Source organism: Polypterus senegalus, chromosome 11, assembly GCF_016835505.1.
Source record: "Polypterus senegalus isolate Bchr_013 chromosome 11, ASM1683550v1, whole genome shotgun sequence".
NCBI classification, from domain to species: Eukaryota; Metazoa; Chordata; class Cladistia; order Polypteriformes; family Polypteridae; genus Polypterus; species Polypterus senegalus.
In genome coordinates this window covers 86,414,501-86,429,057 of record NC_053164.1, presented here as the reverse complement: position 1 = coordinate 86,429,057, position 14,557 = coordinate 86,414,501, and the positions used below count along the sequence as shown (strand labels likewise).

At 36.6% G+C, this 14,557-nt stretch overlaps 1 protein-coding gene across 2 annotated transcripts in view; it reads left to right on the top strand.

Moving 5' to 3' along the window:
• LOC120539268 (RAS guanyl-releasing protein 2) overlaps positions 1-14,557 on the top strand; it is a 215,305-nt gene that overhangs the window by 93,586 nt on the left and 107,162 nt on the right. For both annotated transcript variants that reach the window (XM_039769183.1, XM_039769185.1), the window contains exons 2-4: positions 1,629-1,793; positions 7,027-7,129; positions 11,705-11,761. In XM_039769183.1, the coding sequence (XP_039625117.1) occupies positions 1,724-1,793; positions 7,027-7,129; positions 11,705-11,761 (230 nt within the window). In that variant the 5' untranslated portion in view covers positions 1,629-1,723. The remainder of the gene's footprint in view (positions 1-1,628; positions 1,794-7,026; positions 7,130-11,704; positions 11,762-14,557) is intronic.

Sequence of the window (14,557 nt, the reverse complement as noted above, 5' to 3'; positions counted from 1 at the left end):
AAAACAGAATCCCAAATAAAAATACATTCAAATAATAGGAAGGCATAAGTGAAAAAGAGAATAATGGAGGGCTTTCACAATGACCTAAAATTCCAATATTACAATACCTTGAAAAGGGGCTGACAAGCTTAAACAGACTACATCATTTTAGTAACTTCTAGGTAATTAATAAAGGATAAGAACAATGGGGGATTAACTATATGCAGTGTGTGAAAAGTCCTAGCCTGATGGTTTCATTTTTTTTTTGGGAGCAGAACTTTGTATAATTTTTAATGGTAAGCTTTAAACATTCCTCTAATGTTTAAAATAAATGTCTGTAATGAAAATGGTAAGGTTGCAACCGATCTAGACAGACAGACAGACAAAACTTTCTAGAAGGACTTCTCTGATGATAAATGAATGGATTAAAAACAATAGTGGTTTAATATATACAGTAGAACAAGACTAAACAAATAAATATATGAGAATTGAGTTGTTAAAATCTAGTATCATTGCATCACAATATGTCACTCCATGCACAGAGCTTTAGTAAATTTATGTTAATCATATATTATAATTTGTTTTTTAAAACCAGACATCTTTCCTTTAGACCCAGTTGCAGCTAGTTAATCAATGCTCAGCCCATAATGAATGTAAACTTCATTGGCAATGGCTTCTTCAAATTAGCAATTCTTAAAACTTTAGCAAAGGAATTACTTCTTTACTAAATTTTAAAATTTCCTAATTTTTCAGAATTAATATGCACTTTAGATTTTAAGATAGTAGAGGTATGATTGGGGTTTCTGCAGAAATAGTGTTCTCAGACATCTCAGTTTTTCAAGAATGCTGTTAGCTTTTGTGTGCTTGCCTTTCTTTTTTCATGCTAGTCTGCATTAGGTATTTGCATATTCTGATCTTTTTGGGGAGTCAATTTTCCTTTTTTTTAACAGCTATTCCTGAAAGTTTTCAGTGCTGTCTTTTTTTACCTAAAATTAAGGTCTGTGCTCAGAACAAGCAACATCTCTCTGTAGATCTTCTTTAACCTTGAGTTGTGATTCAGTTTTTAAAGAAGTTGAGAGGGATGGGGAGTGATAGGGGGTTGTAGACTTTCCTTTTTATGTTTACATTTTTCTCATTTTATTGTTCAGCTGTTCCATTTAAAATTAATAAAATGTTGTTTACAAAAAAAAAATAAGGCTAGTTTCAAATTTACTGTTTATTTCTGAAATTAGGAGAAATTAAACTGTATTTTAAACAGCCTTTATAAGAAACTTCCATCTAGGTATTGTGTTGCTTGTGCCTTTCTAATTTTAATTAGATGAACAGGCTTTGCAATGATTTTTTTCTATGTAAATTTTTAGGAGAATACCTCACAAATGCTGGGTTATTTGAACAGACAAAATTTGAGGAAGTAATGCAAGTGTTTTGGGTTTACTTATCTTGCTAACAATCCTTCTATACATATATGCACAAATATAGATAAATATATCTAAGAAACTGAAACTGTCTCTTCTGTTTAGGTTCATAACACTTTAATTCAAACCTTCTTAAGTCAAGGAAAAAATATTTTTTTTCATTTGAAAAATGAGCCAATTTTGCTAACATTAGAATTAGATTAAAATAAATTTAAACAATGTTTTCTTTTTCAGCCTAATTGGTGAAAGCCCTGCTTTATAAATGTTAAACTAGAGAAGGCTGTAGAGGAAAGAGCAAAATTTGAAGAAGAAAAGGAGAAAGGAACATTATGGGTTCTGTTTCTCTAGAAAAGCCTGCCACCATCGATGAGCTGATACAAGCCTGCATTGATGCCTTTGGTAAGTGACTTAAACAGATCACAAATAACTTATTTATTTGGTGATAAAATAATATTGATTATAATATCCATTAAAAGAAAAAGTTGCAAGATGTGCCTTAGTGGTCCGTGTACTTTTTGGTATTTGAAATTTCATTTTAGAAGCAAAAACGAAAATGAAAGGAATTTTCAGATTTTGATTTTTGATTAAAGAATAAAATGAGAGAAAATACGGTATTTTGTAATTCTGTGATAACAAATAGCAGTCATAAAGTTAAAATTACACACACTTTTCTGGATTTATTTGTGATTCAAATAATGAAAGTGTAATAGCTCAAAAACAACAAAACAGATGCATTTTCGTTGTCTGAAACCGTAAGTACTTCTTCTTCTGCATGATTTTTGACGACACGTGCGAACCTCCCAACGTCCTCCTCACAAGACATCGACCGATGGCCTTGAAGTTACACTGGCATCAGCAGAGGATGGACCATCACGTTGTTTTTCAGAACAGTAAAGAGTGACACTCTGGGACGAGGACATGACTGCAAAAAAACGGAGTCGCATCTTTCCAGTAAAAATACAAACTTTGCTTCATTGATGTAGCAGTTGTTTTATGAACATTATTGTTATTACTTACTGTGAAACAGCGAACATTTGGTGATTTCATTTAATAACACTAAGTCTGGCAATTTTTATAGTGCTAGCATTTTGAATGTGTGTAAATGTGTGAATGGTTCCTCATTGACAAATGTAACACATGTTAAGAAAACTTTCTGTAAATCACGTCGCTCTACTAACGTGTTACACTTTTGCGCACTGTTAATACTCGAAACGTTTACTAACTATAGTAGCCGGTAAAAGTCAATGAGCAACCATTCAAAATGCTAGCACTCTAAAAATTGCCAGACTAACTTTTAGTAAATGAAATCACCAAATGTTGGCTGTTTCACAGTAAGTAACAACAATAATGTTCATATACGAGCTGTTACATCAATGAAGCAAAGTTTGCAAAGCTTGTATTTTTACCTGAAAGATGTGACTCAGTGTCCTCGTCCTGGAGTGTCACTCTTTTACTGTTCTGAAAAACAACTTAACGGTCCATCCTCTGCTGATGCCATGCAGTGTAACTTCAAGGCTGTTGATCGATGTCTTGTGAGGAATACGTTGGGAGGTTCGCACGTGTCTTCAAAAATCGCGCAGAAGAAGAAGTACCTCCGTTTTCAGACAACGAAAATGCGTTGGTTTTGTTGTTTTTGAGCTATAACAGATTCATTATTTGAATCACAAATAAATTCAGAAAAGTATGTGTAATTTTAAGTTTATGACTGCTATTTGTTACCACAGAATTACAAAATACCTTATTTTCCCTTATTTTATTCTTTAATCAAAAATCTAAATCTGAAAATTCCTTTCATTTTCATTTTTTCATGTTTGCTTCTAAAATGAAATTTTAAATACCAAAAAGTACACGGACCCTTAGTGCTCAGACAAGAGTCCTCAGTAATCACAAGACACAATTACATATCCGCACTCATTTATACTGTGCCAGTTCACAGTTGCCAATGGACATAACAACCAGCTATTTTAATTTACAATATCTTTTGCACAACAATAAATTTCTCTTAATAAATTAATTTTTTAGAATTATACATAAAACTGCGCTTTACCACATCCTTATCTATCTTTTTCTTTTCTTCCAAGTGTGGTTAAAATAAGATCAGATTAAGAAAAAAGATGAAAACCAGAATAAGTGCCAAATTAATATAGTCCTTTGCTTTAAAACTAAGTAGTAATCTGCGGAGAGCTAATCAACTTTTCATTACACTAGGAGGCATGCAGTATATTGAAAACAGATTATCATATAAAGCACAATTTCAACCAAGAAAACTGTAGACAACTAGGTCTCAAATATTTATAAACATTGCTTTGAAATGGGAGATGGGGAATGGACAAAGAATGTGACACAAAGTATAAGACTTCTGCTGCTGTTTTAATGATACAGGGATTTCCTTCACTAAGTGTATTGTAGACCTATTTACTCCCCTGCACTGAGAACGCACTCACTGTCTAGCCTTTGTTCCATAATTAGTGTTCTGGATACACTACTTTCCTGATAATATATTACTTTGCCTTAAAGACTACTAGTGGTGAACAACAGTATGTACCCTACCATGAGGTCATGTTAAGCACAAACCCCACAGTCATTTCTGTGTTCATGGTAGGTCTCAAAGTCCCTAGGACTTCACTCACAACTACCTGCTTTCAGAGATAGGTTGTGTGTCTGCTACTTTTAGTTATTAGGCCATCCTATTGTTACCTGCCTCATTCCTGCCAGTGTTGTTTCAGGCTTCCACCTACCTTTACAGAGATTTTTGCTGTAGGAAATGAGTGAGGGACCTCTTTTTCATGGCTATCCCAAGGACACCAAGTAAATGTGTGAATTGGTGTACTGATGTAGGGAAAAGAATGGATTGATTGATGGTAATAAATCAGTTAATTAATTATGTGTTTTGTGTTTGGCAATGCCATTAATTAATTAAATAATTTAGTATGGCTGAGTCTTTATTTTTCTTATTCTTTCTAGGTTGGGGTTTTCAGCTTATTAGACTCATTGTTAGAAACATAATAATACAATTTATTGATAAACACAAGGACTGTAGAAATATGACAACTGCATATACTGTATATCTACATAGAAAATGTGACACAAGACAGACGAGACAGGCAGCATAATAACTCCAAAGAGGGTGGCTGTTTACTAGATATTTAGAGTTCTTTATCTTGGCACAGATTAATAGTTTTACAATACCAAGTCTTTTAAGAATGATGCCCAATGTGTCAATAATAGTTTTACAATACCAAGTCTTTTAAGAATGATGCCCAATGTGTCAAGTTGCTTCTTCTTGTTGCTCTATGGAGGACTCTGCTTTCTCTTTGTTATGTAGTTCTTTGTTCGTGGTGTTATCCATTTCTCAGTTTGCTGTTAGGCTCTTTGCTGTGTCTTCTGCAACTTCAAAATTAACTTACTGTTGTGTATTTTGTATATTTTCCTCGTTTACTCCACTGCTGCACTCTAAACTTGACAGTAATGACTCTATAAAAATAATGAGAATAGTAATCTTAGGGATGGTATATACTGTGTGAGTGCCATGGTGGACAGAAGGGAATCCTGGCTGGATGACAGCGTAACCTCCTATCAAAGGTGCCAGAGGATGGGAAATTAGAAACCGGAGGCCAGGAGCAGTTCCATCCCCCATACATTGAGGCATCCCAGCTTGGACACTTGCAGCCATCATGGGATCTGGAGTCCGGAAGAGCTGTTTTGTCAGGGTCCATAGGTGCCATAAGAGGACGCTATTGGTGGAAGACTGCCCTGGCTCTCAAACTACCCAAAATCTGCTCCCCACAAGTCATACCCGGACACCAGAAGCCACTCTGGGTCCAGTATAAAAGGATCCCACTGCCTTACCTCTGGGAGTCAGACTCTGAAGGTGGGCAACACTCAACCGAAGGAGGAAGGAGATTATAGAGTTTTATTTTTTGTATGGTAATTGGCTGTGGTTCATTATACAAAGTGCTTGGTGGATTAAAAAATTCATTTTTTAATCCTGTGACTGTGTTGGATATCATTGGGTCTGGGGTTTGGAGCTCTATGGTGCCCCCGGCTGGTTACAACTGATAAGTGAAAAAAAGCATGTACGTCCCAGGAGCTACAACAATGTGTCCAAACCCCAAATCTTTTCACACATCTTTAGGAAGAAAAAAAAAATATTGGTGAGATAATGTCACAAAAAAGTGTGATGAATGTTGTAAGTTGAAGTCTTCCTATAATTTAAGGTATGCTAGACATCATTATGATTAGGAATAACATTAAACTAATTTAATACCATATGTGGAAATAAGATGTGGAAATCGTATAATAAACTTTTCATTTGGATTAATTTTGTATGTTACTGGAGAATTATTTTTTTCTGTTCCAGTTGCTCCCAGCAATTTACAAATAAAATTATTTGTCAATTAAGTTTAATATCTTAAAATGGTACCAGAAGTGGTAAGAAAAGTTACTGGATTACAGAGTGGCATATGTTTATAAAATTAAACTCTGGCATATTTTTTAATTTCGGGAATAAATTTAAATGTCAATATTTTTTTTGCCTGAATTCCATGATCACTGCTCACCTACCATCGAGAGTATCAGTCTGGTTTTATGCCTAAGAAGACTACCATCGGCCGCTGCCTGGCACTAAGAGCTCTCATTGAATGCAAACGTGAATATCGTCAAGAGTTGTGCAGCCTTTGTTGATTTTCGTAAAGCGTTCAACTCAGTTGAACTGCCCTGGGGGATTTCCTGAGACTTCACGGAATCCCCTTGAAGTTGCTGGATATCCTTGCCGGCCCATACACTGGTACTGTGAGTGCTGTGCAGAGTGGAGGCAGAATTTCTGCGTTTTTCCCAGAGGAGACAAAATATAGCACATTACCTCTATTGTGAGGGAGTGTTGGTTATGGTGCTACCGCCATGTGGTGCGATTCCCTAAGGATGATCGAGCTGTCAGGATCCTCATTGTTGAGGACCCAACTGGCTGGATTAGGCCAAAGGGACACTCGTAACACCTGGCTGTGGCAGATAGATGGTAATGTTCAAAAGGGTAGAACTGAACTGCATGTATGCCTGGGGGGTTTTCAACTGTTTCGTTGTGTGGTGTGTGTGGGAACGCGTTGTACCAGTGCATGCTTCCCAACCTGACTTGACCTGACCTGACCTGAATTCCAGGAAAAGATTTAAGGAAATATATAATTTTTTTATAAAGTCATTGTTATGTTATTTACCCTTCATACAGTTAGTTTAATTTTAAAATGTTTAAGTCAGGGGTACAAATTTCAAAACTGAAACAAACTGTAGGTTTTTTTTAACAATAAGTATGATTTTTAAAAGAAAGATATTGTGAGCCACTTATTGTGACCTTATATGTAGTTAGCTAGTTAGTTAGTACTATGCAGTGGCATTGTTGATTATAATAACTCTGTTAACTCTAACAACAGATATTAGCATTCATTGGGTTGCTTGTAACATCTAAATATATTGTTTTGAGTCCAGGTAGGAACATATATATTATGTAAAATTTTAGCAGTCTTTATTGCCAATTATATATCCTGTCTGATGATACTAATTGGTTAGCAGTAAAGGTAAAATATTGATATCTTTTAGTTTTTCATATAGTAATATGTGAAAATGTTTTTGTCTTTGACAGATGATACAGGGACTCTCAAAGACAAGATTCTTGTTCGCATGTTCTTGATGATGCATCCCTGGTACATTCCATCCACTGAGCTGGCAAAGAAATTAGTGTACAAATATCCTTTCCTTGTTTTAAATGTTTTTCATTGATGCAGTGTGTACTGCAGGGGTGCCCAATGTGTCGAACGCGATCGACCGGTATATTGCAAAAGTTGTGCCGGTAGATCGCGTTGCATTTAAAACGTTAGTCTATCATATATCCTCCCTATGGAATTTTCCACTTGATTGACATTCAGGGCGGCCAGTCTGAGATCTCTTTTCTTCTAACACACTGGTCACCCCGCATGCACGATCAAACGCGTGAGCTACTGCAAAACTCCAGCTGTGATCTAGTTAGCTTTCCAATTTATAGCGACTAAAGAAGGTATTTAAAAAAAAATTGTTTTTTGTGGGCTGGATGTGAAAGAGGATTTTTTTCTCACAATGTCACAATCGAAGTGTGGTTTGTCTGATCTGTCAGTCTATCATTGCTATTCCAAAGAAGGAAAATGTGGAAAGGCATTTTCGAACTGTTCATAAAAACTACGAAACTGGCGTCCTTCCAAAAAAGCGATTTGAGAAAGAGAAAGGAGAGGGAACTAAAATTGCAGTTAATCAGACAGCCGTCATTTTTCACTCGGCTGAACTCAAAAGCTCCTTGACTGCATTATTTGGCTCTACTTATTTATGTGAGTCAGCCTTTTCCCACATGACAATTATTAAATCCAAATACTGTAGTGACCATAAATGTATTGAATTGTTATTGTCCCATACAGGTTATTCAGTTATGCAAGGTACAACAACATACAACAACTGTATAAAGTATACTCAGTATGTGTGTGTGTGTGTGTGTGTGTGTATATATATATATATATATATATATATATATATATATATATATATATGTATATATATGTATATATATTAATGTAGGTAGATCATTTCAACCTGGTCATTTTAAAAGTAGCTCGCAAGCCAAAAAAGTGTGGGCACCCCTGGTGTACTGTTTTTTGCTAGTTTATTTGTGTATCATTGTAAATTTGGTGATTCTTAATCAATCCTTGTATTGATTAGCAAATCAAAGGTAAAATATAATATACAGTGAAAATGTTAATTCAAATGAATTAGCAACAATGAGTGTTTCTGCATTTTTATGTCAGTACTATATTTATTGCTGCTGTAAAAAGTACCCTCTGTGGTGTTAAGCAAATTGATTAGTGCACCTACTGATAACTAGATGTTTATTAGATCTAAACATGGGCGGTTGGGGTTCTGGAATGGTTGGGGAGAGGGGAGTTAATAAAAGGAAATGAACAGCAAATCAGAGAAGTCTCTTACTTCTTTGTTGGATCTATCTTAACATTTTTTTGTCGCTGTTTGGGTGGTTAAACACTTGTACTTCTCAAGTGTGTGGAGCCGACCAGGACACAGACAGGCGAACATGTTGTTCTTCACCACCACACGTTTATTATCTACAATACTATTTACAAATATGGTCACTCAGACCCAGTCCAATAGTGCAAAAACCCCAACACACACAGTCCTGGCCACAAATGTCTTCTTCTCGGGCCGCCTCCACACCTCTCTCGTGCCTTGTCCTTCTTCCACCCGACTCCAGCCTCGAATGAAGGGAGACGGCCCCTTTTATCCATTCCCTGGATGAGCTCCAGGTGTTTCCGACACTCCCCCGTTGGCCATGCCCCAGCGTGGCGGAAGTGTGGCAGCTCTCCGGGTGTCCTTTTAAGTCTCCCCCCCAGCACTTCCTGGTGTGGCGGAAGTGCTGAGGTAACAGGTCCCCAAGGCATTGGGGCGCCTCCTGGCAGTGTCCACAGGCCCCTACAGGGTGGGGCTTCCATGCCCTGAACCCGTGGCCCCCAAAGCAACCAGGAAGGTGGCCCCCACGTGATCCAGGGTGGGCGCAGACCCACATCCGGTCCCTCATGGCGTCCTGGCCGGGTCGTTGCCCCTGGCATCCCTGACAAGTGATATAAAAGTACATAACTAACACTTCCATCTCCCTGTCCACTCTTGTTCCCTAAATCTTGTCTTCAAATCTAGACTTTTTGACAGGGTTCTGCTCTTTTTGCTTTTACCAAGTGCCTTATTCAGAATCACTCCTATGGTCGGGGCTGCCTTGAAAAATGTAAACTTACTATGCCATGTTGTTATCTTTTGGTCACTAAGTAGAATGTATCCTAAACTCATCTTTGTACATAAAGTTATCCATATTCTCATTCAGGTTCCCTGTTGACTATAATTGTCAAACTTATGCTGCTGTCCCGTTCTGGTCTTATCAGCTTACATCTTTATTTTGATGGAACAGTGCCAGCCTTCTGCTTATCCTTCATGGCATTCCCCTCAACTTTAACCTTGGTGACCCTCAGAGTTTGTTTTCCTGTGTAACCATTGAATTGGCCAAATTTAGTGCCGGCAGTAGACAAACCTTTCGCCATGTCTAAGAAGAACTCTTCTTGTACCTGTACGAATTCCTATTTCTATAGAAGTATCTTTTTGGTCCTTGCATTTTTCATGACATTGTCTTAGCATAGATCATGTTAGACATCAACTAGTTCTTAAACACACGGTCACATTAATCATTAGAATACTTTAATGTGGTAGGCTATCATGGCAACTTGCATTGCTCACAGCAGGGACAGTATAATCACTAAAAAACATTCTTTAAACCAAAATATATTGCACATGTTTGAATATTTGAATAACAAAAATTGCATTGCTCCAAAGAGTCAAACTATTTAGCATTATAATAGAGATACTTGTGATTTCAATGTGTGTTCACATAATTTTAATTCACATAGTGACATTTAAAGAGACAGACTATTCAAGAACTCATCATGTTCACTGAAAGCAAAAGCTTATAGTAGTCTTGTACTTCATAGTTTTAGTGACTTCAGCACATGAGGTTGATTTTTGTCTTTAGTCATAATGGTGGACTCTGTGTGAATAGGAGCTGACAACCAATGAATGCTCATCTGGTGGCACAGTGCACCTAATATAGCGATAAGCAGTAAGAAGAGAAGGTGGTTTAGACCTCACATACAGAAGAGAAGCTTGTCTGTCTGCTATCTCATGTTTTATGTAGTATAAAAGAATGGAAAAAGGAGACAAAGGGCAGAGGTTGCAACAAAACTTGCCATAGCTGTTAATCCCTCATATAGCAGTGTCTACGTCAGGCCGCACACTATTGGAAGTCAGGAAAAGCAGCAAGCATGACTTTGCTAGAAGATCAGCATTCAGTTGGTAAACTTAACATGGGCAGTGATTTTCACTTGTTTAAATTGACATGGTCTGGCAGCAAGGTCAGCAACTGCATTCCAGGCATCTGACATAGCACATGAGTACAAGTTGTGTAATGCGACATTGGCATTAGATTCCCCAAATCACTAAAGAGTAAAGTGATCCAGTCAAATTCAAGGGTGCTTGACTCTTTACTTAGTGTGAGGCTAACACTATGGAGGACTTACGAGGGCACAAAATAGCAACAAAGTACCCTTATCTTGGGAAGCTAGTTCCAGTTTACTAAATTTAATAGGCATCATTACCATGCCACCTATTAGGGTCTGAAGAGTGTAGAATACCACTATGGTGTTGTATCTTGGTGTGCTTATAGTCTTAAAAGGGCTTCTAGTGAACTTGGCTAGAATTGATGCCAGGATGAATTTTAAACAGGTCTGTTTTCTTTGTTCTTCAGGTATAGCTAATAAGGTTCTATCTAATGTTAACTTACAGGGGGTGAAAGACTATACCATATCCTAGTAACTATGAGAATCTGACATTCTACAGAAAGTAAGCAAACACTTTATGAATTAACATTAAACATTAGCTTTCTAAGATTGGCTCTTATACTTCTGGCCCTTAATTGTTTATGCAGGAGCAGATTTTACTTCAATAAGAGCAAGAAACTATTCTTATACTCTAAATATTGTTTTCAAATAACTAGTAAATAACTGGAATCAAACATTCAATACTATCTTATTTCATGTTAAATGAAATAATATTTACTGGGAGGAATATGATTTTGCTATGATTTTAATTTAGTAGTGCTGGGCAAGAGATCTAGGAGGATCAGTATTACTGACCATTTTAATCCAGTTCTGGGTTGTGTGAGGTTGGATCTTTTCCAAGAAACACTTAAGTGCAAGGCAAGTAAACATCACAGCAACAGCTGGCACAAAGCAAGGAAACAGTCCTAGATAGGTACCAGTCCATCACAAGCCTCAATCATACCCCCACCCATAGCTATGCTTACATGTTTCACAATTTGTAATCACAGATTTGCCTAAAAACATACATTTTTGGGAATTTGGAAGGAAAAACAGGACATACCTGGAGTAAAACCCACTCAGACATGAAGAGCTGCGGGGGAGCAATGACTGCCACTATATGTGTTCTTACATACAAGTAACCTGCAATGTAATGGTTAATTCCAAATTGAAATAAGTTAAACTTCTCTTAGCTAATGGTATGGTATGTTAAAATTAACCTTATGTAAGATTAAGTGTGCTTTTTAAATAATAATAGTTATTGTTTTGAGAATTATATTTTGTAGTCCTCTTTATAGTCTGCTTGTTAATTTTCAATGTTGCATGTAACCAAAATTCTTTCAGACATTAGTGTTCCTTAATGGCTGGCAGGTTTCAAGAAAATGAAGAAGTGCCTGGGCTTCGAGCAAGGATATGTAGCCTTGTTGGGTAATTATGTAACGCATTCTGCTGTGTGTGACTCTGCTTAGAAAGGGAAAACAAGTATAAGAAATCAAATTAATATTAATGTGGTTAATGTTAACCTATGATAATTTTAAAAAAATGGAGTAGGTTAATTATATGAACATGTGCATTAAATAAATTTTTTTCAGTATTTATAATTGTGTTATTTTTTTTCAGATGTAATGGTCTTGTTTTTGTGTATGACTGTATAGTACCTATTCTTGCATAGAATCTTACCACCACTGACCTCCAAGTGGTCTAAGTGTCTTTATGAATATTATGCTATGCTTTGTATAGCTTTGTCATAGTTGTTATACTGTATATGAAAATAGATTTATTGTGATTTTTGCTATTTTTAATATTGTCTGATATTGTTTCTTTTTCAGAGGTTTACAGGTATTAGTAAAACAGAATTTTACTGCCCCACTGAAAATTTGTAATTATGTGATTACTTCCTTAATAAATGTATACAGGCATACTCCACTACTGACCAAATTTTCTTGTATAGAAAGAAGGCCTTTTACTAACCTATTTTCATTTCACAAGGCACCTGATTTGTTTGTATATTAATTACACTTTCCAGTATTGAAGTAGTATAACTTGTTACAGTTTAAATTCTTACTGTATAATTGCAGGAGAGTTACCTACCTATTTAGAATTTCTGTCTTAAATGCCTTGAAGGGGTACACATTCTATGAGTGTGTGGCTACACTATTTATGCCCACTGCCCAGTTTGCATTGCAAGTGCACCCTGTTTTGACTCAGGTGTAGATCACATTAAATTTTGCAATGCTGTTAGAGCTGTACTGGAGAATTGTGCTGTTTTATGGCATTACATGATAGTTAGTTTTGCTTTTGATTTTTTTTTTGGTTATCCCAACCAGTCATTCCAAATGCTGCAGCCTGCGGAACAAAGCAGTGCTTGATGTTTGGTCCGGGGCTGGATGTCAGTGACAGCTCAAAAAGAAGTACAAAAAATTTTTGAAAAGATATTGCTTTGAATGCAAAAACTTAAGTAACAGAGGAGTGTTTCTCAACCACTTGTGGGTTACAGTTGTGTGGCGCACAAGCAGGTTGCTGTGAGTTGCCTCAGCAATCAACAGCGCCATGTGATATTCATCCTTGTAATTATCTATGATCATATGATCTTCTCATACATTAGACCCCCCACCTTTTACATACATATTCATTTCACCAAGGAACCCACCCCTGCTGTGACATTCATACTCAATTCACCAAGTGGGACCAAAGGTCACAAATAAACTTACAGAGGACAACCAATTTGCCTATTAAATGAAGAGATATTGTTTGTTTAGATACATGATGTTGCTAATTAATTCTGTCACATTTTAAAAATTAATGGCAAATGTGTGTTCATGTTTCACATTCACTTTTTTTCAGGAACAAATTAGATTTGCAAAGTGGGGAAACCTGAATTCAGTTTTAATATAATGGATAATCTAAATAAACACTGCTCAAAAAAATTAATGGGGCACTTAATCATTGTAGTCTAACACCAAATCAGTTAAGCTTCGGGGATATCAATCTTTCCAGTTAGGAAGCATAAGTGATTGTGAATCAACTTCACCTGCTTCAGTGCACATGACCTCTGTGTGTTAGGCAGTGATACCCTGACTGCTGTCAGGTACTGGGATGAAATCCTCAGAGCCATTGTCAGACCTTATGCTGGTGCAGTGGACCCTGGGTTCCTCCTGATGCAGGACAATGCCCAACTTCATGTGGTCAGAGTGTATAGGCAGTTCCTGGATGACAAAGGCATTGATGCCATTGACTAGCCCGCACATACTCCAGACCTGAATCCAACTGAGAACCTCTGTGACATTATGTATCGGTGTATCTGATGCTGCCAAGTAGTGCAACAGACTGTCCAGGAATGCACTGATGGCCTGATCCAGGTCCGGGAGGAGATCCACCAGAACATCATCCTTTGTCTCATCAGAATAATGCCCAGATGTTGTCAGGGGTGCATACAGACACATTGGGACCATACACACTACTGAGTCATATTATGAGTTGCTGTGATGAAATTCACGCAAGTTGGATCAGCCTATGATTTCAGTTTTTGACTTAGATTTTTCGTGTGATGTTGAATCCAGCCATCAATGGGTTGGTGACTTTGGTTTCCGTTGACCGTTGTTACATCATTTTGTTCTCAACGAATTAAACAGTTTTACTCAGTAACGATTTTCCACTTGAATATTTTGTTCATCGAGATCCAATATGCGAGTTTACTGTTCCCTTAATTTAAATTAGATTTTTTTTTTGAGTAGTGTAGTTACCTGTATTTTGATGGCAGTCAAATGTGCATTAATATTCAATATGCAGTCACCATAATAGCCTAAATTAATAGGTTATACTTTGAAGAAATATTTAAAGGAATTCAGCTTTTCATGGAGCTGTAGGCTTTCCTGCAGCACCAGGTAATTGGTGTTTTTTTTTTTTTTTTTTTAAAAACAGCTGTGAATTCACCCATCACCAGCCACTATCATGCACCCACAACTCCATTTACAGAACTGAGCCAGTTTTGAGAGCACACACATTACTGGAGGAAAAAATCAGAAAAATAAAAAAATAAATAAAAAAATACAATAGGAAAACTTTCAGTTACTACTGTAAATGTACAGTGAATATGCCTGTATTGAAACATAGTGTCTCGGAGATTTAAGGCTCAGATTCACACTAGTACATCATATTGCTGATCTTTAAATTAATGCAATACTGAATAAAATATTTTGAGACAATTTTTAGGTTTTTATATAG